The 27,838-nt window shown below is 36.5% G+C and overlaps 1 protein-coding gene across 6 annotated transcripts in view; it reads left to right on the forward strand.

Moving 5' to 3' along the window:
- The window catches only part of SLC44A5 (solute carrier family 44 member 5), a 370,056-nt gene that overhangs the window by 298,344 nt on the left and 43,874 nt on the right, over positions 1–27,838 (forward strand). For all 6 annotated transcript variants that reach the window (XM_058716941.1, XM_058716936.1, XM_058716942.1 and 3 more), the window contains 4 exons: positions 15,953–16,037; positions 22,585–22,713; positions 23,546–23,606; positions 26,646–26,769. In XM_058716941.1, coding sequence (XP_058572924.1) covers positions 15,953–16,037; positions 22,585–22,713; positions 23,546–23,606; positions 26,646–26,769 — 399 coding nt within the window. The remainder of the gene's footprint in view (positions 1–15,952; positions 16,038–22,584; positions 22,714–23,545; positions 23,607–26,645; positions 26,770–27,838) is intronic.

Raw genomic sequence — 27,838 nt, forward strand, 5'->3', positions numbered from 1 at the left:
CTTCTTCAGTATTGGTGTGTAGAAATGCAACAAATATCTGTACACTAGTTTTGTGTCCTGAGACATTACTGAATTTGTGTGTCAGTTCTAGCAATTTTTTGATGGAGTCTTTTGGGTTTTCTACATAAAGTGTAATGTCATGCAAATAGTGATAGTTGGACATCTTCCTTGCAAATTTGGATGCCTTTTATTTCTCCTTGTTGTTTGATTGCTGAGGCTAGTACTTCCAGTACTATGTTAGATAACAGTGGTGAGAGTGGACATCCCTCTCTTGTTTCTGATTATAGAGGAAAAGCTCTCAGTTTTTCCCCATTGAGGATAATAATAGCTGTGGGTCTTTCATATATGGCCTTTATGAGGTATGTTCCTTCTATCCCTACTTTGTTGAATGTTTATCATGAATGAATGAATGGATGCTGTACTTTGTCAGATGCTTTTTCTGCATCTATTATGAGAATCATATGGCTCTTTTATAATGTAGTATCATGTTGATTGATTTGTGAATATTAAACCACTCCTGCAACCTGGGAATAAATAGCAACTTGATTGGTGAATTCTTCTAATGTACTGTTGGCTTCAATTTGCTAGTATTTTGTTGACAATTTTTGCATCCGTGTTCATCAAGGATATTGGCTTGTAGTTCTCCTTTTTAGTGGAGTCTTTGTCTAGTTTTGGAATCAAGGTAATTCTGGCCTCATGGAATGAGTTTGGAAGCTTTCATTCCATTTCTATTTTTTTTAAATAGTTTAAGAAGAGTAGGTATTAACTCGTCTTTAAATATTTGGTAGAATTCCCCCGGGAAGCCATCTGGCCTACACTTTTGCTTACTGGGAGATTTTTGATTACTGATTCAATTTCTTTGATGGTATTGGTCTGTTCAAGTTTTCTCTTTCTTCCTGTTTTCAGTTTTGGTAGTTTATATGTTTCTAGGAATTTGCCCATTTCTTCCAGATTGCCCAATTTGTTGGCTTACAATTTTTAATAATATTCTATTGTAGTTTGTATTTCTGTGGTGTTGGTTATGATCTCTCCTCTCTCACATTTGGGTCCTTTCTCTTTTCTTTTTTGATAAGTCTGGCTAGGGGCTTATCAGTTTTGTTAATTCTTTCAAAGAATGAGCTCCTGGTTTCATTGATCTGTTCTAGTGTTTCTTTTTTCTTTCTATATCATTTATTTCTGCTCTACTCTCTATTATTTCCTCTCTTCTGATGGCTTTAGGCTTCATTTGCTCTTCTTTTTCAACTGCTTTATGCATAAAATTAGGTTGTGTATTTGAGTTATTTCTTGCTTCTTGAGGCAGGCCTATATTGCTACATACTTCCCTCTTATGACTGTTTTTGCTGTTTCACAAAGATTTTGGACTGTTGTGTTTTTTATTATTTGTTTCCATGTATTTTTTTAAATTTCTTCTTTAACTTCATAGTTGATCCATTCATTCTTTAGGAGGATGTTCTTTAACCTTCATGTGAGTGTGATCTTTCCAAATTTTTTTCTTGTGATTGACTTCAAGTTTCATAGTATTGTGGTCTGAAAATATGCATGGTATGATCTCAATCTATTCGTGCTTGTTGAGGACTAATTTGTGACCAATGTGTGATATAATCTGGAGAATGTTCTGTGTGCACTCGAAAAGAATGTATGTTGTGCTGCTTTGTACTTGTCAAGGATGGATTTGTGACCTAGTATGTGATCTATTCCAGAGAATATCTCATGTGAATTTAAAAGAATATGTATTCTGCTGCTTAGGATAAAATGTTCTGAATATATCTGTTAAGTCCATCTGCTCTAGTGTGTCATTCAAGGCCATTGTTTCCTTGTTGATTTTCTGCTTAGATGATCTGTCCATTGAGGTAGTGTGGTGTTAAAGTCCCCTACTATTATTGTATTATTATCAATGAGTTCCTTGATGTTTGTTACTGTTTTATATATTTGGGTGCTTTCAAGTTGGGGGCATAAATGTTTACAACTGTTAGATCTTCCTATTGGATAGACCCCTTTATTATGGTGTGGTGCCCTTCTTCATCTCATTATAGTCTTTGGCTTAAAATCTAGTTGTCGGATAGAAGTATGGCTACTCTGGTTTTCTTTTGGTGTCCATTAGCATAATGGTTGGTTCTCCATCTCCTCACTTTCAATATGTAAATGTCTTTAGGTCTAAAATGAGTCTCTAGTAGGTAGCATATAGATGGGTCTTATTTCTTTTATTCATTCTGACACCCTATGTCTTTTGATTAGAGCATTTAGTCTATTTACGTTCAGAGTGATTATTGATAGATATAAATTAAAAAAAAAATTTTTTTGAGAGAGAGAGAGAGAGAGCGAGCAATCAGGGGAGGGGCAGAGAGAGAAGGAGAATGAGAATCCCAAGCAGGGTCCATACTGTCAGTGCAGAGCCCGATGCAGGGGTTGATCTCTCTAACTGTCAGGTCATGACCTGAGCTGAAATTAAGAGTCAGATGCTCAACTGACTGAGCCACCCAAGTGCCCCTGATAGACATGAATTTAGTGCCATTGTATTACCTGTGAAGTCATTGTTTCTAGTGATATTCTGTGTTCTTTTCTAGTCTTTGTTGCTTTTGTGACCATCAAACTGCTGGTTTAATTAACTAAACTCCTTTAGTTTTTGTTTGTCTGGAAAACTCTTTACCTCTCCTTCTATTCTGAATGACAGCCTTGCTGGCTAGAGTATTCTTGGCTGCATATTTTTCTCAGTCAGTAAGTTCAATATATCATGCCACTCCCTATTGGCCTGCCAACTTTCTATGGAATGATCTGCTAACCTTATTTGTCTTCCCTTGTAACTTAGGGGCATCTTTTGTCTTGCTGCCTTTAAGATTTTTTTCTTTATCACTATATTTTGCAAATTTAACTGCAATATGTCTAGGTGTTGGCCTGATTTTGTTGATTTTTATGGGAGTTCTCTGTTCCTCCTGGATTTGGAAGTCTGTTTCCTTCTCTAGATTAGAGAAGTTATAATTTCCTCAAGTAAGCCTTCTGCCCCCTTTCCCTCTCTTCTTCTGAGACTCCTATGATATGAATGTTGTTAGGCTTTATGGAGTTACTGAGTTCCCTGAGTCTACATTTGTGATCCAGTATTGTTCTTTCTTCTTTTCAGTTTCATTATTTTCCATAATTGTTTTCTATATCACTTATTCACTTCTCTGCTTCTTTCATCTTTGTGATCATTATATCCAGTTGGTTTCAAATCTCAGTTACTGCATTTTTCATTTTAGCCTGACTAGTTTTTAGGTCTTTATCTCTGTGATAAGGGATTCCTGGGTATATTCTATGCTTTTTCCACGCCCAGCTAGTATACTTATGATTGTTGCTTTAAATTCTGGACTGAGCATATTATTTATTTTGTTTCAATTGGATTCCTGACAGTGACCTTTTCTTGTTCATTCTTTTGGGATGAATTCCTCTATCTTGGCATTTTGTCTAGATCTCTGTCTTCTTCTGTATGTTAGGAAACCCTGTTAGGTTTCCTGCTCCTGAGAGCAATGGGTTTATAAAGAAGAAGTCATATACTGCCTAAGGCCTGATGCTTGCAGAAGTGCCTCTGGTGTATGCTGTGTGCACTGTACTGTGTTGACTGCTCTTTACCTCAGGTCGATCTTCTGCAGTTTCTCTTTCCCTGCAGTGGGGAGTGTTTGAACCTTGGCCAAAGTGTGATGAGTTTTAACTAGGCGTGCTGTGGTCTGCTTGTTAAGACCTGATCTGTTTCCACCAGGGCTGAAGCTTTGCAGAACTCTGTGGTCAGTAGACATGGTGTGTGTGGGTGTTTGTGCTGATATTCTGGGATATTTTGCTGCTTCTCAGGCATACTTGTCCAAGAAAAGCAGCATACTTGTCCAAGAAAAGCAGCACCTGCTGCACTGTGGGGGCCAGGGCTTAGTGTAAGCAGGTTAGGCAGTCAGTGTTGGCCCTGTACTACTTACTGAAGTTAGTTTATGCTGAGAAATGATGCCTGGAGAGGCAATACAACCTCTCCCAGTTGCACTCCAAGAAGGAGGAACTGTCTATCCCAGTGCATCCCAGGGGATCCTTAGGTCTCACCATCTGCTCCCAGGCTATCTTCCCCCCTCCTTCACAGGAGCACAGCCCTACCCATTGGGCTCCACACCAGCCACAGTGCTGACCTCTAAAACTCCAGTCTTTGAGCCTTGCTACTTGTAAAACTCACAAAAATCACCCCTTCTGACTTTGCCAGTAATTGCTCTGGGGAAGTGTTTTCCTTATGTGGTCCCCTATGCATTTCTCTCCCTTTCTCTTTTTCTCTTTTTGGTCTTTCTCTGTGACCAGGACTCTCTCCCCTCCATAGCACCCACAGTCCATTTCTTCCCCAAATCACGTCTCCATACCTCCTACTTTCCCCAATGTGACCTCTTCTCTCCCTCTAGTTGTGTGGTTTACTCTGTCAGTCCTCAGATCTAATTCTTGGTTATTCATAATGATTTGATATTTATCTAGCTGTGATCAAGGGATGGGGCAAGCCCAGCGTCCTCCTACTACCCTGCCATCTTAGCTCCTCTCCCTCCTGGATTTCTCTTAATGCCTTTTATTTTCTCTTTACATTTTTCATCTAATTTTATTCTGTATTCTAGGAGAGTTTCTCAAATGTTTTTTAGTTCTTTTGTTATTTTTTAAAATTTGGTAATCATATTTTAAATATGTTTTTTCTCTTCAAGTAATTTAGTTTACTATGACTATTGTAATGACTTTTGAAATATTTGCTTGTCAGAAAACATCATTGGTTTGTTCTGATAATATTTAGCATTTGTTGTCTTGAAGCAAATATATACCTTGTGATTTGTCAATTTAAACATTAAAGTAGCATTGATAATAGGAAAGTTATTTTAAAATTTCTAAAAACAAAAAAATGCATATTTATGATAAAAACAGTTTTTTAATGTATACAGTTTTGCTAGTGAATGGAACTATGGAGCTCTGCATTCTGTCATGCTAGAAGTCTGTCGGTCCATTCCTCATTACATTTTATTTTTAAATTTTATTTTAATGTCAGTATACTTAATATACAATGTTTTAGTATACAGTGTAGTGATTCAACAATTCTATTCATTATTAAGTGTTCACGATGATAAGTGTGATTTTTAATCCCCTTTACCTATTTTACCCTTCCCCACCCCACCCCCTTACCTACCCTCTGGTTACCATCAGTTTATTCTGTATAATTAAGAGTCTGTTTTTGCATTTTCCCTTTTTCCTTTGTTCAATTGTTTTGTTTTTTAAGTTGCACATATGAGTGAAATATTATATAATATCTGTCTTTCTTTGACTCATATCACTTAGCATTATACCATCTAGATCCATTAATGTCATTGCAACTGGCAAGATTTCATTCTTTTTTATTCTTTCATTCTTTTTTATGGCTGAGTAATATTCCATTGTGTGTGTGTGTGTGTGTGTGTGTGTGTGTGTGTGTGTATGCCATTGTGTATGTATTTATGTCTGTGTTTGTGTGTGTGTGTGTGTGTGTGTGTGTGTGTGTGTGTACATGGTATGTATGATCCCACTGGGCTGTTTCCAGATCTTGGCTATTATAAACAATGCTTCAGTTAACACAGGGGTATATATATCTTTTTGAATTAGTATTTTTCTATTATTTGGGTAAACACCCATTAGTGGAATTACTGGATCATATGGTAATCATATGGTATTTTGAATTTTTTGAGGAAACTCCATACTGTTTTCCTCAGTGGCTGTACTAGTACACATTCCCACCAACAGTGCATAAGGGTTCCCTTTTCTGCAAATCCTGCTCAACACTGTTTTTTTTCTTATGTTTTTGATTTTAGTCATTCTGACAGGTGTGAGGTGATATCTCGTTGTAGTTTTGATTTGCATTTTCCTGATGATAAGCAGTGTTGGGCATCCTTTTATGTGTCTGTTGACCATCTGTATGTCTTCAGAGATATGTCTGTTCATGCCTTCTGCCCTTTAAAATTTTTTTTTAACGTTTATTCATTTTTGAGAGACTGAGAGAGAGTGTGAATGGTGGGGGGGGGGCAGTAGCGGAGGGGCAGAGAGAGGGAGGCACAGAATCCCAAGCAAGCTCCAGGCTCTGAGCTGTCAGCACAGAGCCCAACATGGGGCTCGAACTCACAAACCATGAGATCATAATCTGAGCTGAAGTTGGACTCTCAACTGACTGAACCACTCAGGTGCCCCTCTTCTGACTATTTTTTAATTGGATTATTTGCCTTCTGAGTATTGAGTTGTATAAGATCATTATATATTTTGTATGCTAATCTTTTATTAGATATGTCATTTGTAAATATCTTCTCCCATTCAGTAGGATGTCTTAGTTTTGTTGATTGTTTCCTTTGGTGTGCATAAGGTTTTTATTTGGATGTAGTCCTCGTAGTTTATTTTTGCTTTTGTTTCCCTTGCCTCAGAAGACAGATCCAGAAAAATGTTGCTATAGCCAACGTCAGAGAAATTACTGCATTTGTTCACTTCTAGGATTTTTATGATTTTGGGTCTTACATTTAGATTCTTAATCCATTTTGAGTTTATTTTTGCGTATGGAGTAAACCAGTGGTCTGGTTTTGTTCTAGTGCATTTAGCTGTCCTGTTCTCCCAACACCATTTGTTAAAGAGATTTTTTTCCCATTGTACATTCTTGCCTCCATTTTCAAAGATTATTTGACCGTATAATCACGGGTTTATTTCTGGGGTCTCTATTCTGTTCCATTGATCTATGTGTCTATTTTTGTGCCAGTCCCATATTGTTTTGATTACTATAGTTTAAAAAAAAATGTTTATGTGTTTTGAGAGAGACAAAGAGCATGTGCAGGGGAAGGGAAGATAGAGAGGGAAAGAAGGAATCCCAAGCAGACTTTGCACCGTCAGCACAGAGGCTGACACAGGACTCGATCTCACAAACTGAGGTCATGACGTAAGCCAAAATTAAGAGTTGTATACTCAACTGACTGAGCCACCCAGGTGCCCCTGATTACTATAGCTTTGTAGTATATCTTGAAATCTGGGATACCTCCATTTTTGTTCTTTTTAAAGATCACTTTGGCTATTTGGGGGTGTTTTGTGTTTCCATATGATTTTAGGAACGTTTGTTCCAGTTCTGTGAAAAATGCTGTTGATTATTTGATCAGGAATGCATTAAATGTGTAGATCGCTTTGGGTAGTTTGGACATTTTAACAATATTCATTCTCCCAATCCATGAGCATGGAATATCTTTCCATTTATTTGTGTCATCTTCAATTTCTTTCATCAGTGTTTTATAATTTTCAGAGTACAGGTCTTTTACCTACTTGATTATGTTTATTCCTAGGTATTATTTTTGGCACAATGGTAAATAAGATTGTTTCCTTAATTTCTATTTCTGCCATTTCATCATTCATGTATAGAAATGCAACAAAATCTATATATTGATTTTGTATCCTGCAACTTTACTGAATTCATTAGTTCAGTGAATGAATTCATTTATTCATTTCTGGTATTTTTTTTGGTGGAGTCCTTAGGGTTTTCTATATATTGTATCATATCATCTGCAAATAGTGAAACTTTTACTTCTTCCTTATCAATTTGGAGGGCTTACATTTCTTTTTTCTTATCTGATTGCTGGGTTAAGACTTCTAGTAGTATGTTGAATAAAAGTGGTGAGAGTGGACATTCTTGTTTTGTTCCTGATTCTTAGGGGAAAAGCTCAGTTTTTCAGCATTAAACATAATTATTAGCTGTGGGATTTTCATTTAGGGTCTTTATTATGTTGAGGTATGTTCACTCTAAACCTACTTTTTGAGGGTTTTTATCATGAGTGGTTGTTGTACTTTGTCTAATGCTTTTTCCGCATCTATTGAAATGATCATATGGTTTTTATCCTTTGTCTTGTTTGTGTGATGTGTAATGTTGATTAATTTGCAAATATTGGACCACCTTTGTATCCCAGGAAAAAAAAACCCACTTCGTCGTGGTGAATGATTTTTTTAATGTATTGTTGGATTCCATTTGCTAGTATTTTGTTGAGGATTTTTGTATCTGTCTTCATCAGAGATATTGACCCATAGTTCTCTTTTTTTAATGTTTATTTTTGAGAGAGAGAGAGAGAGAGAAAGTGAGGGCCAGAGAGAGAAAAAGAGAAGAGAGAGAGAGAGAGAGAGAGACAAAGGATCCCAAGCAGGCTGTGCATTGTAAGTAGAAAGTCCAACATGGGACTCAAACTCATGAACTGTGAGATCATGACCTGAGCCAAAGTCAAAAGTTGGATGCTTAATTGTCTGAGCCACCCAAGCTTCCCCATAGTTCTCTTTTTTTATAGTGTCCTTGCTGGTTTTGTTTCAGGGTAATGCTAGCCTCATAGACTAAATTTGGAAGATTTTCTTCCTTTTCTATTTTTTTTTTAATAGTTTGAGAAGAACAAGTGTTAACCATTCTTTACATGTTAGGTAGAATTCACCTGTGAAGCTATCTGGTCCTGGACTTTTGCTTTTTTGGAGTTTTTTTGATTACTTATTCAAGTTCATTGCTGATAATTAGTCTATTGATATTTTCTATTTGTTCTGAATTCAGTTTTAGGAAACTATAGGTTTCTAGGAATTTATCCAATTCTTTGAGGTTGTCCAATTTGTTGATATATGTTTTTTCATAATATTCTCTTGTAATGCTTTATACTTCTATGGTATCAGTTATTTCTCCTCTTTCATTTCTGATTTTCTTTGATTCCTCTTTCACACATGTGCTCTCACTCTTGCTCTGAGTCTGGCTAAAATTTATAAATTTTGTTGATCTTTTCAAAGAGCCAGCTTCCGGTTTCATTGATCTGTTCAATTTTTTTTAACTTTCTATTTCATTTATTTATGCTCTAATCTTTATTCTTTTTATTTTCCTTCTACTGTTTTTTTTTCTAGCTCCTTTAGGTATAAGGTTTGGTTGCTTATTTAAGATTTTTCTTGCTTTTTGATGTCGTCCTGTATTGCTATAAACTTCCCTCCTAGAACAGCTTTTGCTGGATCCCAAAGATTTTGAACCATTGTGTTTTCACTTTCATTTATCTCCTCTTTGATTTCTTGGTTGACCCATTCATTGTTTAGTAGTATGTTATTTAGCCTCCATGAATTTGTGTTCTTTTCAGATTTTTTTTTGTGGTTGATTTCTAGTTCATAGCATTGTGGTCAGAAAAGATGCATGGTATGACTTCCTTCGTTTTGAATTTGTTGAGGCTTGTTTTGTGGACTAATATGTGATCTATTCTGGAGAATGTTCCATGTGCACTTCAAAAGAATGTGTATTCTGCTATTTTAGGATAGAATGTTCTGATACATCTTTTAGATTCATCTAGTCCATTTGTCATTCAAAGCCACTGTCTCCTTGTTGATTTTGTTTGGATAATCTATCCATTGATGTAAGTGAGGTGTTAAAGTCTCCTACCATTGGTGTTACTATTGATCATTTCCTTTATATTTGTTATTAGCTGTTTTATGTATTTGGGTGCTTTTGTGTTGAGTGCATAAATATTTATAATTGTAATATCTTCTTAGATGTTTCCCTTTATCATTATCTACTGACCTTCTTTGACTCTTTTTACAGTCTTTGTTAGAAAGTTTATTTTGTCCGATATAAGTATTGCTACCCTGGTTTTCTTTTTACTTCCATTTTCCTGATAATTGCTTTTTTATCCTTCATTTTCAATCTGCATCTGTCGTTAGGTCTGAAATGAGTGTCCTATAGGCAGCATATGGATGGGTCTTGTTTTTTTATCCATTCTATCACACAGTGTCTTTTGATTGGAGTGTTTAGTCCATTTATACTCAAAGTAATTATTGATAGGTATGTATTGCCATTTTCCTGTTATTTTATGGGAGAGGAGGGTTTGTAGCTCTTCTTTGTTACTTATCTTGCTCTCCTCTCTCACAGTTTGTTAGCTTTCTTTAGATGATTGGCTTGGATTCCTTTCTCCTTATTTTTGCATATTTGTTGCTAGTTTTTGATTTCTGGTTACCATTAGGTTTGTGTATAACATCTTTTTTTAAAGTTTATTCATTTTAAGGGAAAGAGAGAGTGTGTGCAAGCAGGGGAGTGGTGGGGTAGGGTAGAGAGAGAAAATGCCAAACAGGCTCCATTGATAGTGCAGAGCCTGATGCAGGACTTGAAATCCTGAACCAAGAGATCGTGACCAGAGCCAAAATCAAGAGTCCAACATCTAACCAACTGAGCCACCCAGGTGCCTCTGCATATAACGTCTTATCCTTCTAACAGTCTGTACTAAGTTGATGGTCACTTAAATGTATACCCATTCTTTCCTCCTCTCCTCCCCATGTTTTAGGTGTATGATGTGATACTTTAAATCCTTTCATTTTGTGAATCCCTTGACTGATTTTTATAGATGTACTTAATTTTACTGCTTTTGTGCTTCCTACATTTTTTATTCCTGCTTATGGTCTTTTATTTCCACTCAAAGAGTCCCCTTTAACATTTCTTGTAGGGCTGGTTTAAATGAAAGACTGAGTTCCATTAACTTTTGTTTATCTGGGAAACTCTTTATCTCTCCTTGTATTCTGAATGATAGCCTTGTTGGATGGAGGTTTTTTTCTTTTAGTACTTTGAATATATCATGCCACACCCTTCTGTCTTGCAAAGTTTCTGCTGAAAAAATAAGCTGATAGCCTTCTTGTGTCCCTTGTATGCAACTGTTTTATTTTCTTTTGCTACTTTTAAAATTCTCTCTTTTTCACTAGTTGTTTTTTTTTTTTTTTTTTTTTTTTTTTTTTTTTTTTTTTTTTTACCAACTTAATTGCTGTGTGCCTTGATGTGGACCTTCCTGGATTGATTTTGTTGAGAGCTTTCTGTGCCTCTAAGATCTGGATTTCTAGTTCCTTCCCAGATTTGGGAAGTTTTCAGCTACTATTTCCTCAAATTTTCTCCCCCCTTTGTTCTCTCTTCTCTTTCTGGGATCTGCATAATTCAAATGTTAGTACACTTGATGGTGTCATTGAGGTCCTTCAGTCTATTTTCATTTTGTATTATTATTATTTTTTAAAATTTTATTATTATTTTTTTGTTTCTCCTGTTCAGCTTGATTGCTTTCCATTACTCTGTCCTTGGGATCGCTAATCTGTTTCTCTGCTTCCTCTAGTCTACTATTCATTACATTTAGTGTATTTTTAATTTTAGTTATTGTTTCTTCATCTCTGATTGGTTCTTTTTAATGTTTTCTATCCCTTTGTTGAGGGTCTCACTGAAGTCCTCCATTCCTTTCTCAAATCCATTGAGTATTTTTGTGACTATTACTTTAAATTCTCTATCAGGCATATCTATTACTTACCTCCATTACACTTAGCTCTCTTGCTGTGATTTTGTTCTGTTCTTTTATTTAAGACGAACTCCTCTGTCTCCTCATTTTGTGTAACACTCTATGTCTGTTTCTGTGTGTTAGGAATCTCTGCTATGTTTTCTTCTCTTGAAAGTAATGGCTGTATGAAGAAGACGTCCTATAGTGGCCTGTACTGCAATGTCGCCTGTTCACCAGAATCTGGCACCTTAGGAATGTCTCTTATGTATGTTGTGTGTGCCCGACTCTTGTGGCTGTGCTGCATTTGCCTTTAATTGAGTCATCCACAGTGGCTCTTTCCTTTTTTGGGGCAGTGTTTGGTCCCTATATTAATGGGCCAGTTTGTGGCCTACTTGCACTTGAGTTGAGTCAGACCAAGTATTTGCTAAAGATATCCATGGAATAAGGTATCCATGGGATAAGCTGAGCTTGGGGTCCTCCTCCTCTTCCATCTTCCTCATATTTTTAATCTTTAAAAACCATCTTATTCTCTAATTATTCCTTTGTAATGACATAGTGTTTTTATTTAATGGACAATCTGCTTGAATTATTTTGAAAATACTGGATTTTTTTTTAATGTCCATCCTATGCCCTAAATTATTTGATTTCATCCAGCATCAGTTTTGTTTACTTTAGTCTTTTTCTTTCATATTCTGATTTCTCCTTACTTTTCTGATTCTACTTGATCATCCAATATTACTAAAGAAAGACCTAAGTTGCTTGTGTGAATTCATTCCATGGCTACATTAGTAGGTCAGTCTTCCTGGGAGACCTCTGTCCTATTTAGGGTGAGGGGGCCATGTTTGCTTTCTGATTTCACTACAGCATAAAATGATGGGAAGCTGGCTGTCAGGCATAGGCTTTCAAAATGCCAGAATATGAAGGCTTGTAGGCTGGGGCACCAAATCCCATACAAGTCCTTGCTAACCCCAGAAGGTTCCACAAAAGAGGCCTCGGTTTTGTCTATTTTTCCTGGACATTGGCATTCCAAGTGCAGGGGTATGCGAGAAGCAGAAAGGTGATGATTTGCATTGTAAATCTGTATGTAAACCTTCAATTAATCTTGTTTTCAGCCACATTTTTCACTATCAATTCTGAATCCAATATCTTATGATTTCTTTCTTTCTTTTTTTTTTAAGTTTATTTATTTTGAGAGAAAGCATGCATGTGAGCAGGGAGGGGCAGAGAAGAGAGAGGGAGAGGGAATCCCAAGCAGACTCTGTGCTGTCAGCACAGAGCCCAATGTGGGACTCAATCTCATGAACCAGGAGATCATGATCCAAGCTGAAATCAAGAGTCAGATCCTCAACCTACTGAGCCACCCAAGCACCATCAGCATCTCATGATTTCTAACATGCAAATTGTATCCCATTCTTCTATGCCCTGGTGTGGTGCATTCATTACTCAACACACTCTCGTATGTTTTCCTTCTTCCAAAAATTGTTGAACTCCTTTAGGCAATTGTGAATAGATCCTGTTTTTCCTACCCTTAGCTTGCATGGTGAGGTTTATAACTTTTTAAATTTAATTTTATTAAAATTTTTTTAATGTTTATTTATTTTTGAGAGAGAGAGAGAGAGAGAGAGAGAGAGAGAGAGTGAGTATGAGCAGAGGAGGGACAGAGAGAGAGAGGAAGACACAGAACCAAAGGAGGCTCCAGGCTCTGAACTGTTAGCACACAGCCCAATGTGGGGCTCGAACTGCCAAGTTCTAATATCATGACCTGAGCTGAAGTCGGACACTTAACCAATACCTGAGCCACCCAGGTGCCCTGAGGTTTATTACTTTTTAAAAATTTCATTCTTTTATTTCTATGAGTCTCAGGAAATAGGAGAGATAGGCTTAAGTGCATGGTATATCCTCTTGAATTAGTAGTTTTCGGTTGATGATATTTTGTTGTTTTTTGGTGGAAATATAATTTAAGTTAGTTACTTCCTCAGTCACTCCCACAGAATTGTTCAGCTGCAACCACCATCATCTACTCTGTACCTGAGGAACCTGAGGTTCACTGAAGTTTAAGGATATCAGATACACTGATAGAGTGACTATAGATTTGTGCTGGAAAACTAAGGAGGACTCTAAGATTAAATGACAATTACTTATTCTCGAATTGTTCTCATTCTACAACATTTAGTAAATATCTGGAATGGGCCAAGTACTAGGTTAAGTGTTGCCAAGATGGGAATATAAAGGTAAATAAGGTATAAACCTTACCCTTGACAATAGCATAATCTGGTGAATAACTTGAGTTTATGTAGCATTTTGCAGTTTATAAATCAATTTTACCTATGGGAGACACTTGACACCTAGTGATTTACAATTCATAGTTTTAACTATTCCCATGGAACTCCAGTGATCCATGACCTGCAATAATTGATTCATTTGCTTAGGTACAAATTTGAATCACATGTACCACAAGACTGTGGGTGGTAGGGTTGTTTGAGTGCTGAAAGAACAAAGCTGGCTCTTAGGGAATCATGAAGTAGTTTTGTGAATACTGTGTATAAATTTATGGCCATATTCTTGAGTCATCTGAACTTGATAGGATTACAAACATGAAATTGATTTATTTTTCCCCCATCACTGCCCTTAACAAAGTTCTTTCAAGTCTTTCTTCTTTGACATCTCGAGTAGATTCCATATCTTTCCAGGCCCTTACTATTGTTGTAGAGTTCAGTGTAGTCCAGTTTAATATTTGAATCTCATTTTTTCCAATCCCCTAGTTCAAGTTTGAACCCTGCAAGGGAACTGAGACAGGAAGAGAGGGCCTGGTTTGCTATCTTCCTTCTTTTCCCTCTCTTCTGGTTCTAGTTCTTTCTTTGTGTTGTGAGGGCTGGAAGGAGAAGGAGTGTCTGGCCACTGCCCTAGTCCTATGTGGTTGTTGCTACTACAGCTAAAACATAATTAACTAGCCATCAACACCCTCTTTAGGGGAAGCATCCAAAAATTGGCTCTCTCATGGTATACAAGGAGAAATTCTCTGGGAAAATCCTTACTAAATAGTCCTTTCATTTGAGAGATCAGCTTTGGCTTGCCTGTATCCAAACCCTTTCAGCTCTATCCCTGGTGACTCACCTCCTGTCTCTTGATGGCAGATGAGGTATCACCAGGGAGGTGCAAGCCCATTTACTTGATTCCATATCCTCCTATAATAGGCTGCTTCAATGCTGCCCCCATTGGCTTTTTTTTTTAACCCTCTTGTGGTCTCGTTGGGTCTCATTTCTCATTCCCAAAATGGGCACAGAAGACTGATGAATAAGTCTGCCACAGAAGAGGTATACAGTTGGAAAATGACATGCTGATCTGCTCTTCCTACAGGTACCCTCAGTCTTTATGAGTGATTCTCAGAGCGCTCTGTAATTTGGAATTGGGAAAAAAACAATTCACAACTTCAATGAGGAGGAGATGGAAAATCCTCTAAATTGTGATCATTGTCTTACCAATACAACTATCTCTAGTCTACTTCCCTACCCCCACCTTTTTGCTTACATAGACCAGGGCAGGAAGACTGTAGAAGTGATGCAGGAGTCTAGCCAGAAATTTTTGTGGAGAGCTTTCTTTATTCTTACCTTTGGGTCCTATTTGGTGATTCTGAGTCAGTAGGAAAAGTATTACTCAACACTCTTTTATACATTTTCTGCTATGCATGTAGTCACATTAATTAATTAATTGGGGACTTGACAAGGTGTTGGGGACATTGAATGTTTAGGGCTGTGTTCTCTCAAGGTATGGCTTATAGACCACCTGTGTCTGAATCTGCTGGTGAGAAAAAGGAAAAAAATGTGAATTCCTAGGCCTCTTATGCTAATATTTGGGCTCTCAAAGGTAGAGAAGGGGTCAGGAATCACAATTTTCAACAAACACTCCCAAGATTTAGAGATACATACTAAAGTTGGACAACCACTTGTCATGAGTCCACAATATATTATTTTATCTCCTTTCAACACTTCTGTGAAGTAGGTAGGGCTGGTATTATCCTAATTATACAGATGAAATTGAGATTCAAAAGAGAACCATGAGTTGCCAAATGGCAGAGTAACCTGCTTCCTAAAATTAATGTATTGTGAATTTATCCATTAAACATTTTCTTCAACATTATTTTCTTTTTTCTTTTTTTTTAAAGTTTATTTATTTATTTTGAAGCAGGGAGACATGCAAGCCAGGGAGGAGGGGAGAGGGAGGGAAAGGGGAGGAGAGGGGGGAGAGGGGGGAGAGGGAGGGAGAGGGAGGGAGAGGGGGAGAGAGGATCCCAAGCAGGCTCAGAGCCTGACACAGGGCTTGAAACCATGAACTGTAAGATCATGACTTGAGCCAAAATCAAGATTTGGCTTGACTGACTGAGCCACCCAGGCACCCCTCAACTTTATGTTCAATGACAATGAAATCTCCTTTGTGTATGTAGAATTCTTTATTTAATCAATCTGCTATTAATGCACAGTTTGATTATTTTAACTTTTTACTATTACAAAAAGGAGCTTTAAATGTTAGGCAGTTTAAAGGGGAGTTGGGAACTATATTGTAGCTGCCTAGAGAAAATGAAGCCAATTTTTAAAGGTCATTATATTAAAAGTATTTAGGATCTGAAATGATATGGCACATTCCACAGTCACTAAAACGATTATTTTATGTTGTTTTCTTAACAGGAACAAGACCATATTGTTTTACTTTAACTTATTCAGCTGTACCAGTCCCTCCGTGGTGATAAACCTACAGTGCCCTACCACACAGGTAAGACAAAAAATACCTTGAATGTTAGAAACTCCACCTGAATTCCGTTTGAATTCTGTGTGTGTGTGGTTAATGATGAATTTATGGAAGGTGGGAAGACCTAAGCATGAGCTTGTGTTTACTCATATAAAATCAAAATGTAGCATCGCTAAGGAACCTCTTTGATTTTGTCCAACCACCTACCCCCAGAAGTGGTATTTTTTTCCAGACCAGTATTAGGAAGAGAAAAGCTAGCTACTATAACTAATAAACTCAAGTTTTTCAGTGACAACACAATAAAGTTTATTGTTGATCATATAACAGTTTAAGGCTAGTGTTTATGGTCAGTAGGCAACTCTTCTCTAGGCTTCTTTCATCTGGTGGCTCTGTCTTAAGTCCTTCTCATCGTCTGTATCCACCTGCCAGAAGGAAATAGAAGATGAATAAAGCATCTCTGCTCTTAAAAGCCTTGGATTAGAAGTGTCACATATTGAAATTCTACTCATACAACATATATATTAGTTTTATATGTTCACACATGCATGCAAGAAAGAAGGACTAAAGTAATGCAGTTAGGGGGTGAGGCACAGACTTCAGTGGGCATTTAGTTGTGTCTTCCATAGTCTGTCCATCTGTCCTCCAGAATACCTTTCTTCTTTCCAAGGGAGACAACCCAGAGTCCCATGTAGTACTGTCTTTAACCCAAAGTTCAGGATCTATGGGTGATACATTGTCTATCAGGTCTTTCCACTAAATGAACAATGGGGAATGGGACTAGGATAATTAGAATACAAACTCCCATTCAGAAAGGGAAGGGTGATAAACACATAGTGGTCTGTAGTGCATGGCACTGGAGAATGGTGCTTTATTTGACCTGGGTTATATTTTCCATTTCATCCTATAAGTCCTTTACTCAACCAACTGTGGGGTTATTTCCTATCTGCTAGCTTCAGACCACATCACTACTGAGCATTGGAGATATCTGCTGGGGGTGGGGGATGCATAGAGCTCTAAAGCTCCCTTCATGTTGTGTAAATTCAGCAACTCAAAGATTATTTTAACAGTCAAAGGACTTTTCAGGTTAGCTCATGAATTCTGTAGCAGCACAACTGCCTCAAAAACATAATAGGCTTTTAACCTATTTGCTGCTGCTTTGCTCCATGTGCCAGTAAACCATTGCCAAAGATCTTCCCTGATCTAGTTAGTAAATCTGTTTGCTTTCTTTCTTCCTCATGTCTCTCTCAGACTTTTGATCTCTTATTTACCACTGAGACTAAAGCCAACTTGAGATATTGACATCTTAGTTCTGTGACTACCTCTACCACAAGACTTGGTTTTCTACCATAGCCACCCACTCCCAAGGCCAAATCCTTGACCATGTCAGTACCAGTACTTGCCACTGTTGTAATATCAATTTCAGACATCCTCTCACATTCCAACTCCCATAATTGTAACTCACCAGGACCTACAAACCCCTAATGCTAACCTCTTCACAGCATCCCTCAGTTCCCTCATGTTTGCATTTCTTTCTTTGTCTGACTTAGATTTCAAGGTCCCTCTTTAAATTCACTCCCTTATAAAAACCCTCAATTTCTATGCCCTCCTCCCACTTAGCTGTTCTTTCCTGGCAGAACTTCATCCCTACCTAAATGTGGCTCTCTGCCTATTATTCTATGCCTGAACTCAGGCAGCTGTGAGTTCTTGGAGAAAATACACGTAACTGTCCTTTAGACTCAGAACTACTAACCTCAGTGTCCCTCAGTGCTGTCTTACAACCACACTACAGACCCCTTATCTGTTTTCTAGTCTTCTCTTCTAGAAAACATTTCCATACCTTCTCTTCTTACCTCCAACACCTAAGAACTCCTTCCCAATCTCCTTGTCAGCCTCCGACTTTGCTTCCTACTTCACTGAAAAAGCACAGGCATTCAGAAGACAACTTTTAAAAGCTCCTGCAGTAACATCCTCTTGCCTATCAAGTGTCATATATTTTCATATATATATTCATATATTTGTTCTGCTTTTCTTTGTCTCACTGTGTATGAACTGCCTGCCCTCCTAAAGTCAGCCTATCCATTTATGCATTATATCTCACCTGCTTTCACATACTCAAGCACATCATTGCAGAAATTTTGTGGGTTTTTTTATTACCATTGTTCCTTCTCTACTAAATCATCTCCTTGATCCCACAACCCCTTCCAGATACTGCTCCATATCTCTGTACCTCTTTTTTGCAAGTCTTCAAAAGAGTAGTCTATATTCAGTGTGTCTAAATCCTCTCTTCTCATTCTCATTCAGGCTTTTACTCCTACTCTAATTGCCTCCAAATGATACCATTGTCCTCCATATTATTAAACTAATGGCTAATTCTCATTCCACATGCATTTGATCGAACAGCATTGTTTATTCAAGCCCTCCTCCTTCAAACATTTTCCTGACTTGGCTTCCAGGGCACATTATTCTTCTTTGTTTCCTCCCAACTCTCTGGCTATTCCTTGTTCGTCTCCTTTGCTGGTTTTTATTCATCTTTCCAACATCGTATAAACATTGGAGTTCTCTCCTATCACTAAACTTGGCCATTTTGAAAATCTACATTTACCCCCTTGGTGATCTCATTCACCAATTCTTTGTTTTTAACATCATCTGCATGCTGCCCTCGCTAGTTTACATGTCCAGAAAATTCTGCTCTCTGAACTCCTGATCCTGATATGCAATCACCTGTGCAATGTCTCTACATGGATATTTAGTTGACATCTCAAATTTAATATGTCCAAACTCAATTCCTAATCTCTGACTTCATCCTTAAATCTTTTCTCCAATCCCAACAATCGTCGCTGTTTCAGTTAAGGCCACCTCCAAATACCATGGTATCATCCTTGATTTTCTCTTTTCCCCTTACACTCATGTGTGAACAGTCAGCTAATTCTTCTGGTCTCCATTCAAAATATACCCTGGACCAAACTACTTTTTACTATCTCTTCCTTTTTTCAAAGAACCATTATCTCTTTAGATTAGTGCTATGACCTCCTGACTGGTCTCTCTGCCTCTATCCTTACCCCACTTTCAACCCCTTACAGTGTCTTTTCTACCCAGAAGCCAATGTGATCCTATTAAATATCTCACATTTATATCTCTCCTTTGTTCAGTCCTCGTCCCCATAGCTTCTCAAGTTACTGAGATTAACAGCAAAGTCTTAACAATGGCCTTACAGGACCCTTCACTCTCTGTCCAACTCTTGACTACATATGCTGTTATTATCCCTCTGCTCACTACACTCGGGTCATACAGCTAGTATGTTGTCTCTGAAGGATCCAGGAATGCTCCTGCCTTAGAGCCTTAGACTTTGCTGTTCTCCCTGCCTAGAGTACTCTTTCTCCAAATGACTATGGCTTGATCACTATTCTTCAAGACTCACATGTTACTTTTTTAGCAAGGCTTTCCTTGACTACCCATTTATTTATTTTTAGTTTATTTATTCATTTTGAGAAAGACAAAGCATGAGCAGGGGAGGGGCATAGAGGGAGAGAGAGAATCCCAATAAGGTTCTGTGCTGTCAGTGCAGAGCCTGACATGGGACTTGATCTTATGAACCATGAGATTATGACCTTAGCCGAAATCAAAAGTCCAAGAGTCAGACACTTAAACCGGCTGAGCCACCCAGGTGCCCCCTTGAGTTCCCATTTAAAACTGGAATCCCACTCAACTGCTTTTTATCCCCTAACTTCCTTTGTGGCTTTATTTGTCTCCATAGCACTTATTATCATTTTATAACAAACAATTTTACTTATTTGTTGTTATCATCTTCCCTCTACTAGAAGGTAAACAGCTTAAGGGCAAGTATTTTTATATTTTGTTCACTACTGTGTCCCCAGTGCCTAGAACAGGCTCAGAGTAGGTGATCAATAAGTATTTGTTGAAGCAATAAATGAATGAATTAGTTAATATCTTTCTACTCCCAGTCTAGGAAATTTTCTATTATACACATCCATCATTTCCATGAGGAAACATACATACAAAAATATCCTATACATTATGCTTTTTTATGTACTCATGTATGTATGTTATTTATATTTAAGTACACTATAAATTATTTACTAGATCATGCTTTTTTCATAGTAAATGCAGTGCTTTAACCATCAGTATAACTCTCTTCTACTCACCAAATTCTTATTTGCATTAGAATATTAAACCCATATGAATTGAAGATATAAAAATAATGATGAAGAGCTGCATTTAAAGTGCCTCTTTGTGATTACCCAAAGAATCAGAATTGAGTCAGGATATATTTTAGCTGCCAATAATGGAGACTTGCTTTTAGTCTGCCAGACATTAGTGTATCTACTGACCCAAGCCATATTTTTATGCATTATGTTTTTTCTTAACTGCCAGCATGGTCCAGACATGTTTTGCAAGCATTTAAAGGACAGACTATGATCTATTAGGATACCCGACCTCAATGTGACCTTCATTTTTAGCTAATTATATGTTGATTGCTACTAATCAGCACCCTATTTGAAGTGAAAAAATTGGTCTGATAGATTGGGAGAGTAAAAAGCAGTAACTGTATTGTTTTTTAACAGCTCATTTGTGTCTGGGATGAAATTTGATGTGATTCTCTTTAACAAACTACATTTTGCCATTTTAATTATTTTCTTGTATATGTTGCATACACAGCATTTTTAATATGTAGTGTACATTGTATGTATGTATACTGCATAATACAGAACTCATCATGGTCCCAACTCAGTAGTTCCTACTGTCATTTAGGCCTGTGAAAGCATTAGTACTTTCAGTGTTCATTTTAAAAATCCATTTAAATGTACCCAATGGGGTAACTAGTGAAGTTACCTTTCAAAGTCCTATAATTGTCAAAGTCTAAATGTCTGTAAAGTATCTCCCAATTTGTTAACAGTTTGTTCAGCTCAGCTCCGATCAGAATGAAATTTTGACACTTGCATTGATAATAAGCTTAGCCTTCTTCTAAAAGATATGAGCATGCTGGATGCTTTGAACGTCCCTAAACAGTTCTTCGCCTTTTGTAGAAAGATACCTGTGAAACTTCAGTATTTCATCTAGAACTGTGTGAGTGTGTGTATGAGAGAGACAGAGAGCCTATGTATGTATGAGAAACTGACAAAATGCATACAGAGACATGAATGTAGAGACAGGTTGTTTGCCTTGTCAGAACTTCCAGAAGAAATTTAGACTGCTGCTACTACAAAACATTATTAACTGTGGGGTTTGAGGTATCCATTTAGTTATTCACCTCCTACCTTAGCTGTGGGCCTGACACCAAAAATTTTTTGTAGACACTAGAAACATGACCCAGCAGACAGGAAAGAGGTGTCAGCTCAGTAGCAGTGGATTGAGCTAGAATCTGGCCAGTCAGGTTACCAAAGCACAGCAGGGAGATGGAGCAAGTCAGAGCTGAGAAGGCTTTCATAAGGAGCAACTGGAGATGGAGGAGAGAACGAGGACTGCAACTTTCATGGCTAATAGGATCGTTGTTTTTTGTTTTTGTTTTTGTTTTTTGTTTGTTTTAACTACAAGCAAAAACAAAGTCAACAGACTGCATCTTCTTGGATTCTGCTTTCTCTCTGGAGTTTCTAATTGGATTTCAGTCATTCCACATCGGCTCTGTGGACTGCTAGCACAGTGATCTGGTTTGGCGTTAATAGGCCCCCTAACTAAGTTCATTAATGTAAAATGATTGCATTGGTAACCTCTCTGTCCACATTTGACAGAGTGTTGGTTAAATGACTATGATAATGATTGCCTGCCACATAGCCCTAATTTTGTTAGTTTCTTATGGTAATAAATACTCATATTTTGAGAACTGTTGTTGATTATTCACTGTCACTGATAGTAATTAGTGGAATAAGTTATCAATATCTGGAGCATTTTTAATCATTATTTTATCTATATGTAGGAAAGGAAGCAAGATTCTAACCCTGAAAATGCATAAGCTACATAGGCAAAATTAATCTTGCATTATACTCTTATCTACTAACTGAGAGACTAATAAGAAAATATTTGTTAAAAGTCCATCACTGTCTTGTGGTAGTGGTGACATTAATCTACACATGATAAAATTGCATAGAACTGTATGCTCACACACACACACACACACACACACACACACACGAGCGTGCGTAAAACTGGTGAAATCTAAAGGTTAGTGGATGTAACAATATCAATTTCCTGGTTGTGATATTGCTCTATAATTGTGCAAGTTACTACCATTGGGTGAAACTGGGTGAAAGGTATGTGGAATATATTATTTTTCACAGCTGCAAGTAGATCTATAATTATCTCAAAATCAGAAGTTAAAAACAGTTCCATCATTGTACAACATCTGATTTGTTTAACACAGATCATTACTAAAGGGCAAGGAGTAGAGAGTGATAACTAGTGCATGACATTTTATTTTTTACATAAATTAGAAAATTGATTTAAGTTTCTAAGTTTCTTTATAGTGGTGAATAACTTAGAAATCTAACCTTATGGATATTTCCTTGATTTGCTTAACTCAATTCAGTTCCCACCACTGTGTTCCTTTTCTTCATAGATCTGTGTCTCCAAGTGCCCAGAAAAATTTTTAACCTACATGGAAATACAATTTACGTACAGAACAAACAAAAACTATTGGACGTACTACAGCCAGTTCTGCAAGTCCACTTTTGTTAAGCCTGCCAAGGTATGTGGGTTTAAGCTTAAAGCTAGAGAAGAATTTAACTTTTGTTTCTATCTCAAGTGTAACATGAGCATTTGTAATGGACAAGCTCCCAAATCTTCTAAGAAATGCTTAGGTACTGTTCCATTAAAACACAAATGCACATGTACATACAAACATACATATACCATTTATAGTATATCATTTTGTAGATTTGGGGTGTTAGGAAAGACTCGTTAAGTCTGGTAAGTTAGCTTTATTCCCCGAAGCCAACAAATTCTCTACTTGAATGAAGTGTATGCTGTGAAGATCTAGGAGTTAATGTCATTTCATTTTATTAATGTCACCATTTCATTAATGTGGTGATGAAGATCCATGGCTACTTAGTAACAAGTAGCATTTTACTTTCAAACCCAATTTGATAATTATTCATTAAAAAGAACCCTCAAACCTTATCTAGATTTGAGACTTATAAAGGAATTCTAAAGCCTTATTATGTTAAATGGTATTAATGGCTTCTTAATTAAAGAAGATACTGTTTTTCCAGAAACAAAATCCAAGACTTAGAGATTCAGAATGTGACTAAGACATAGATACATGCTTTCAAAGATGTGCCTTGGTTTCAGTGGGTCTGGTTTTATTATTGATTTGAATTACAGTTAGGAAATTTAAGAGTGTTTGTCAAAAAAAAGTATGGGTGTGTGACAATCCTAAAATCCCTCTTATTAGGAGAGTAGTTTGGAATAATGAGATAATTATGGAGTTAAATTTTTAAAGGACACAGTTTTTATACTGAAAATAAAAGTTGTCATTACACAGCCTTTGAAATGCTAACATACTCTCCCTTCCATTTTAGACTCTCACACAAGTTTTACTGGATGATGATTGTCCAATAGCGATTTTTCCAAGTAAACCATGTAAGTGGTTTTTACTTACCTTTGAACTCATAATATACCAAACAGTTATTTAATCCAGTTCCCTTATTTCACTATTGAAACCAAGAATAGTTGTATGACTGGCTTAGTGTCCCAGAGTTAATTAGGAAGAAGCCAAAGCTAAAGCCCATTGTCACTCCAGCCAGGGATATTTCCATTGGAGCTCTGTTAGTTTTGGGGTTTTGCTATGTCAACATACACAAAAAAAGATTGAAGATTGATTTTAAAAGCCTAATAAGATTGATTATTTGGTGCTCTGTGAGCACATGTAAGCACACAAGGATGTAATCTTGCACACTCGTGCCTGAAATCAGCCTAAGAATTTGTTCAGAAGTTGCCTCAGGAGTGAAAGTGGGACATACACTTGTCATATAATTTGAAATTTAAAATGTTTATGTATCTCCTAAAAAAAATCTCCTAAAAAAAATATTATATTTTTAAGATTTATAAATTTTATTTGAAGTTTATATAAAATTTATCTAACTTTTTTAAAAAATGAAATAATCACTAATTTTCATTTCTAACAAATATAATCCTAACTACAAAGAAGAATATTTTTACATAAAGATGTCCGGCACAATGTTATCTGGAAGAAACAAAAATAAAAAAAAAAAAGAAGAATAAAACACTCTGATATCCAAGAACAAGAATGTACTTAAATAAATTATGATGTATTCATTAAATGGAATATTTCAGAATTATTAAATATAAGTGTTGTATGTATACTATAATGTTAAATAAAATTTTATATGCATTATAATGACAAACATATATAATTAAAATAAAAAACAACAACAAAAAACTATTCAAAGAAAAAGATCACAAAGAAGTATGCCAAAATAGTAAGTGTTTTGGAGGTGGCAAAACTATGGGCATTCCTCTCTTCTTTCTTCTTTTTTTCTGTTGAAGTACAAAGGTATCCTTTTCTATTGGAGTAGAAAGTCAGGTGCCATCGAAGTAGCTACCATCAAACACAATGTCTTACATGCCCTCCCATCCCTTTTCTTTGGGTCATTGAGGACTCTGAAGCAAGGTCTTGCAAGCAACTACATTTTGCCAGGAAGCCCCTGAGCAACAAGTGTCGGTAGCCAAGAACAATGTTACAAAAAGGTAAAAATGAATCATTAGTCATTGAAGATAAAATGGATATGAAAAGTATAAAGCATCCCTGCCCTTACAAGTAAAGATTGGTTAAATCACACAATATAAACTATATACTGGGGATTCAAAAATGAATAAAGCATAGTCCCTCACAGTATAGTAAAGGAGACATTATGGTAAACATTTCAATCAACTTGTATTCCCTCAATAGGGGACTAAGTATAGTACTTAATGGAATAGTATGCACCTAGTAAAATTTACTCATTTAAGAGGTTATAAAAGAAAATAAGTAATATTAAAAGAAAGAAACCAGGGAAAGCGCTGAATTTATTTTATGGTTATGACTCTTGAAAAAATTTCAAGTAGGAGAAAAACAGGAAGGAAATACATCTAAAATGTTAATAGAGTTCATTGTGGGTAGTAGGACTATGTCTTGTTTTGTATCTTCCTTCATATTTTCTCTACTTTCCAAATATAAAATGAGCACATTTAGTGATTGAAACTAACCGACTGGATGAAATTGCCCAGAAAAAGGTTAGGGGACTTTGTAGGTAGAAACAGTCATCTTTAAGGAGTGGAGAGGGGAAGAAAATACAGAAAGGCTGAAGGGAGGACAGGAGAGAATCTGGGAAGTAAGCCAAAGGAAGAGCATTTCAAAAGGCAGGAGTTGCCTACCATGTCAAAGACAGAAAAGTTAATTCAATAGCAAATAGTGCTGAGTTCCGTTATATACCAAGCACTGTACTAGATAATGGGTTCAAGCAAGATGAAGACTAAAAGATATGTGGAGGTTTTGGCAATTAGGAGACCATTGGGATCACTGGGAAGCCAGTTTCCTTGTAATGATGGGGGAAGAATGTGATTGGATTGAGAGGGAATAGAGGCAGCTGGTGGAGGCTACTATGTCAAATTTGCCAGGGAAGAACCAGAGAGAGATGTGGAGGATACTGAAGCAATGGGCCATGTTTTAAATGCTAAAGAAGGTGGGTGTGGGTAGACAAGATATCATTTTAAGACAGAAATGTCAGGAAAGGCTTGGGAAGCACCTATTTCTTCTTTCCCTACATCAACTGCTTTAATATTTTCAAGTTTAAACTGCCTGCAAACCCATGCAAATCTGTGATGCTTCTTGTACCAAAAAATATAATAATGATCCATTTCTGATTTCTCTTCCCTCCTCATTTAAAATTGGGGTTTTGAAATATCTTTAGGAATACAGATATGTAAAGAAACAAGGATTCTATTTAATCAAAATAAGTGCATAGAAGATTTAACAGTGAGGTAACTTCTCAGAAATTGTGGTGACAGTCCACGCTTTGTGTGGGGACCATTTTGATAGCTTTAGAATTTCTATTTCCAGCTCCTCCAAAAACCCTGTGAATGAGAAAGCTGGAAGGGAGACAAATTATTAAGACCTCACAAATAAAAATTCAGTTGTCTTAATAGCCTAAAGTTTGAACTTGTTCTTCTTTCTTAAGGAACTGTTCACGAATCTCCAGTTTTCAAAGTTTCAATAAAGGAATATCTAGAATTTTTTTAATAAGAAAAAGTAAATTTAGTCATACAAGTAAATGAAGCCTTTTTATTAAAATGCTTTTACAATGTTAGATACGTTATCAATATTACTCTTTTAAAACCTGTGCTGTGCATCTTACTTATTGGCTGCTTGATGAATGTACCATGTGCAAAATAATCAACAAGTTTAGAGTGTAGCTTCTGATTGTGATCAAATTTTCTATCTATATCAGTCTTAGAACCATCAAAAGGCCTTCCTGATCATCAAGTAATGGGCGATTACCTATGTTGAGCAATTTATACATTATCCAGCAAAAATTTGATTGTAAAAGAAAGCTTAAGAAAAGGAGAACATCACATAGGAAGACATAGAAAAGTGATTACCATAATTTTATTTTTTTACAGTTCTCCAGAGATGTTTCCCTGACTTCTCTACTAAAAATGGCACTCTCACAGTAGGAAATAAGACGACATTTGAAGATGGAAGTGGAAAGACAAGAAATGCTATAGAACTCAGGGCAGCTGCAAAGTATGTTTGTTTACATTTTTATTTTTAGTTTGGGTGCATTCTGTTATCGTGCACAAAACTAAAGCTTCCATTAGGTTAAATAAAGGAAGAATTATGTATTATTATGAAATATACATGTCACTGTGGATTGGAGAAATTGGTGTATATTCATTAAGAAAAGCAGGTAAAGGAGAAACTAAAGAGAATTAGAAAGAGGAATGATGTTTTTCAAAATGGTTAAATCTTTCATTATTAACAGGTATAGAAATGAAACCTCAGTAAGCATATTGGAAGTCCTTAACATTATTTGTTGAACCAACACAATAAAAAAAAACATGCTTTTTAAATCACTATTTAAAAAAATGACTGAAATAATAAAATAGCCAGATGTTGTAAAGGGAAGAGGGTCTTAGGAAAGGCTGTTTCAGAACTATATCAATTTCTACGTACTAACTACAGTGAAGTCAATTTACTGTTTCCCTTGCTGTACGTATCATGATGTTTCAGGTTATTGGGGAATATAATTCCCTGCGTGCATCCATTCACGTGTGTGCACAAACACACAGAGTATCACTGCATAGCTCAGTTGTTGAATTAAAAGTGAAAAATAAAGATATTCCAAAAATATATTTCTGTTCCTTGAAAGACTTTAGTAGTCCAAGTAGAATAGTGTAGGTCCTACATATTTAAAATGTCATAGCAACATGGATGGATTTCACAAATATAAAGCTTTGTGAAAGAAACCACAAAATAATAGTACAAGTACAGTTCCATTGATAGAAAAATTTAAAAATAAGCACAACTAAATTAAATTATACTGTGATGCCTATATAAGTGTTAAGACTAAAATGAAAACTAGGGAATTATTATCATAAAAGTCAGGATTGTGGTTACCTTAGGGGAAGGAGGGGTGTTGTAACTGGGGCACATGGGCAAAGGGGCAACAGGTTGTAGTTAAGTGTGTTCTCTTTGATAACTGATCAAACCAGACACTAATGATTTGTGGACTTTTCTGGATGTGCCCCATGGTAACTTCCTGCTGCACAGCTGTCAGAGGATTAGAAAAGGGAATTAAGGATGATGTTTATTC

This window comes from Neofelis nebulosa, chromosome 2 (assembly GCF_028018385.1).
Source record: "Neofelis nebulosa isolate mNeoNeb1 chromosome 2, mNeoNeb1.pri, whole genome shotgun sequence".
NCBI lineage: Eukaryota > Metazoa > Chordata > Mammalia > Carnivora > Felidae > Neofelis > Neofelis nebulosa.